The 3,758-nt window shown below is 36.7% G+C and overlaps 1 protein-coding gene across 1 annotated transcript in view; it reads left to right on the forward strand.

Annotated features, from left to right (window-relative positions):
• Positions 1–2,963, forward strand: part of LOC106518659 (transmembrane channel-like protein 6) — a gene marked incomplete at its 3' end in the record, with an annotated part of 11,687 nt that extends 8,724 nt beyond the window's left edge. The window contains 8 exon segments of the mRNA XM_014010030.1: positions 257–270; positions 353–443; positions 576–673; positions 752–847; positions 949–1,024; positions 1,113–1,246; positions 2,613–2,789; positions 2,885–2,963. Coding sequence (XP_013865484.1) covers positions 257–270; positions 353–443; positions 576–673; positions 752–847; positions 949–1,024; positions 1,113–1,246; positions 2,613–2,789; positions 2,885–2,963 — 765 coding nt within the window.
• Positions 2,964–3,758: the final 795 nt, after the last annotated feature.

The following is a 3,758-nucleotide window of genomic DNA, read 5'->3' on the forward strand; positions in this document are numbered from 1 at the left end:
TATATCAGCCATTAATGGCTGATATAGCTGCCAATTTACTGAAGTGGTTGAAAGTCCAAAACTTTATTAATGGGAAAATGATGAAGAAAATGCTGACTCAGCCTTCRTTTTACTTTAAACAAATCGGAATCTATCTTGTTTTATCTCAGCAAGATTTAACAAAATAAGTTTTTTTAACTTTTTTTTTGTGTGACACAAAAAAATGTTAACAAAATAAGGTTGAGAAATAATGAACCTAATCAAATCTCATTTTCAGTACCTTCATTTTTTGTACAATCCTTTTTTTATCATTATTTTTCTTATTATTCTTTATTAAATGAAAATCTTTGTCGATATCTCCTTGATTCCTCAGGAACTTGTTGTTAAAGATCAGTATTGTTGGAGTTCTGTGTTACTACTGGCTGAAAAAAGTTGCAGTGGAACCAGAAAATCCTCGTTTGCAGGTTACAACACCAAGTCCTTCATGTCTGCAAACACCTGAACACCTGACAGAAAAYGTTGTGAAACTCAGACTTCATTATTAAGTGTTTCACAAATTTAAATGCTGACTATGAATTATTTTCATGTTTATTTAGTGTTGGGAAGATTTTGTAGGACGAGAACTTTATCGCCTGCTCCTGATGGACTTCATTTTCACTGTATTTTACACGATTTTAGGGGAATTTCTCTGGAGGTAATTTTCCAGTAACCTCACTCAGCTTTTTTTTCCTCCAAAGTATTTAATCTTAATAAGCTGCCTTCTTTCCTTCAGGCTGTTCTCTAAGAAAATCCTAAATAGGAACAGGAAGCCAGTGTTTGACATTGCTCGGAATGTGCTGGAGCTCATTTATGGACAAACCTTAACCTGGTAAGTATACATTCCCTCACAGTTTTTTTTTTTTCCTTTTAAAATCTGTCAAATCTTCCAGAAACTGTGAATTCAGTTGCGTTTGGCTGTTGTGTTGCCAGGCTCGGTGTGCTGTTTGCACCGCTGCTCCCTGCAGTCCAGATCATAAAGCTGATTGTGTTATTTTACATGAAGAAGGTTGGTACAATTTGGCATAACATCATTATTTAACTGTATCCAAACAACATGACAAGAATTCTTTCATTTTTTGTATTTTTCTCTCCAGAGCAGTCTGATGCTCAATTGTCAGGCCTCCAAAAGGCCTTGGAAGGCCACTCAGATGACGACGTTGTTCATCACTCTGCTGTGCTTTCCGTCATTTCTAGGAGCCGCTGTGACTGTTGTGTATACAGTTTGGATGTGAGTGCAACATTGTTTCTCATCCTGCCTATGGTCCTCACAAGCAGTTTCACGAGAAAGGCAGCAAACAGACAAAATCAGCTGAAAAAAAATATAAATAAATAGTTGATTCAAATTCCATTAGATCAAAATGAACAAAACATTTTAAGTATTTTTTAAATTAAACAAGTTACAATAAAGAATGGTGGCATGGTGGCTCAGTTGGTAGAGCTGTTGTTTCTCAGCAAGATCACCAAATCAAATTCCGGCCTGGGGACCTTTCTGGGTAGTTTGCATGTTGTCTCTGTGCATGTGTGGGTTTTCTCTGCAGGTTTCCTCCCACAGACCAAAAACATGACTGTCAACTTAACTGGTAACTCTAAATTGTCCCTAGGTGTGAGTGGGACAGTGAATGGTTGTTTGTCTCGTTTGTCTCTATGTGCGTCCCTGTGATGGACTCGCAACCTGTCCCAGGTGTACCCCGCCCCTCGCACTGTGACTGCTGGATATATGTACACCAGTGATCCCTGTGACCCTGAAAGGAAGAAGGGGGTATAGATAATGGGTTGATGGGCAATAAAGACTATTCTTATTGAACATATGCACATATTGACATGCTTAACAATGTAATACTAACAAGATAGTGCTTCAAAAATACAATATAATACACACGTTTTCAGGTTTTTTTGTTTACCAGAAAGGATAAAATAAAAAAAAATAATTGAAATAAAAAAATCAATAAAGGTCACCCCCCCCACCCACACACACACACACACACACACATCTCACCAACACAAAAACCTCATATGCGCATATACGTAACAAATGCACACCACAATGACTGTGACAGGCACATTCAGTTGGGCTAAACCTCCAAGTTTGAAAAATAAGAAATAAAACCTTGCCATTTTTTGTCCATTTAAAATATATTTATTTTTCTCAAATTTTCGAATACTACGTCTTTAAGCCACAGAGATACCGAGGCACATTTATCAGACTTCTATTGTAACAAGAAAGTTTTGCAATCAAAGGTGTAACAACTTTGTAATATGTGGAAACTTTACATTTAGTAAAGAAATGTGTGTTTGGTAGATTACTGGGTATTATGAATCTTATACTGGGCACCTGATTGACAGTACCTGGAGGTACCAAATGCTCAAAACAACAACAGAGATGTTCTTTACAAAGGAAAATAACATGCTTTCCAACGGTATGAGATTTATTGCCAAGAATCATTGCTACAACAAAGAAATATTGATAATTGATAAATGGAATGAACTTAAATTGTGCTTTATCAAGCCCCATGGGGACCCCAGAGAGTTTAACAGTCTTTCACGCATTCACACACTGAATGCATCTAAGCTAAGTATGACTCTCCTTTCCATAGGATGAAACCTTCATCAACATGCGGCCCCTTCCGGAACCTAACCAGAATGTTTCAGGCCGGATGGTTGTGGGCCGAGAAGCTGAAGAACTCTCACCAGGTTCTGGCCTGGCTCAGCTGGGCCTATGACTCCCTAATAGAGAATCCACTCTTCTTATTCCTACCCACTGGCATCTTTCTGTGAGAGMAAATTAAGCTTCTTTTTATTTGTATTTTGTTGTTGTTCTTGCTGCTGTTTAACGATCTCTGGTGTTTTTGTGTTTCTTGGTCTTCAGATTGGTGATCTATTTTCACGTTCAAGTGGTTGATGGCCAAAGGAAAATCATCAGTCAGTTAGAAAAGCAAATTGAAAATGTATGTATAAATTTGGTTTGGCTAAAATCTGATGAGATTATGTTTGACTGAAGCCAAAGTCTGGCTTTTTTTTCACTGATTCATCTGTCTGAATGTTTTCTGCCTTAAACTGATTCTCTGATGATAACTTTGACTGTTTCCTAAAACCTGATCTCCATTTTCTTCTCGTGGCTTTTTCACCCTCAAACATTTGTGGCCAGAATGGGGCAAAAAGCAAAAACAAACGTTGGGATATTTAAATCAGCCACCTAAGTATGACTGTTCTGGTGCATTTGGAATTTAGAAAACTACATTGCAAGTATGCATTTATTTATATAAAAAATAAAGGGATAGTCTGATTATTTTTAAAATGATGTTTTGCCACGTGTGTTGTCTTATACCTGTCATGTGACAATCTTTTAGGCTAGACTCATTTACACGTGTGGCATGCCTTGAGGAAGACTTCCTTCTCCCAATGCTTCCTGATCTGTAACTGATGACTCAGCTGATAAGGAACTCACTGATAACTATTTGATGCAACATTGTTTTAAAAATAACCGGACTCCCCCTTTACAGCTTTACGACATTTCCAGAAATATGAAAATCCTTCCTGATGATAAACAGGAAGGAACAAACAAAATTACACTTTTTACATTATTATTAAAAACTAGAAGGCCAGGCTAGTATAAGATTCTGTGATAAAATAGCTCAAATATTAACAAAATCATAATTTCATCTTTAAAATGTGAAAACTTCTACAGATTTTAATCTTTATTTAAAGGGATTCCTGATTAGTTGTAACATTAGACTTTATTT

Source organism: Austrofundulus limnaeus, unplaced genomic scaffold (genome assembly GCF_001266775.1).
Source record: "Austrofundulus limnaeus strain Quisiro unplaced genomic scaffold, Austrofundulus_limnaeus-1.0 Scaffold65, whole genome shotgun sequence".
NCBI lineage: Eukaryota > Metazoa > Chordata > Actinopteri > Cyprinodontiformes > Rivulidae > Austrofundulus > Austrofundulus limnaeus.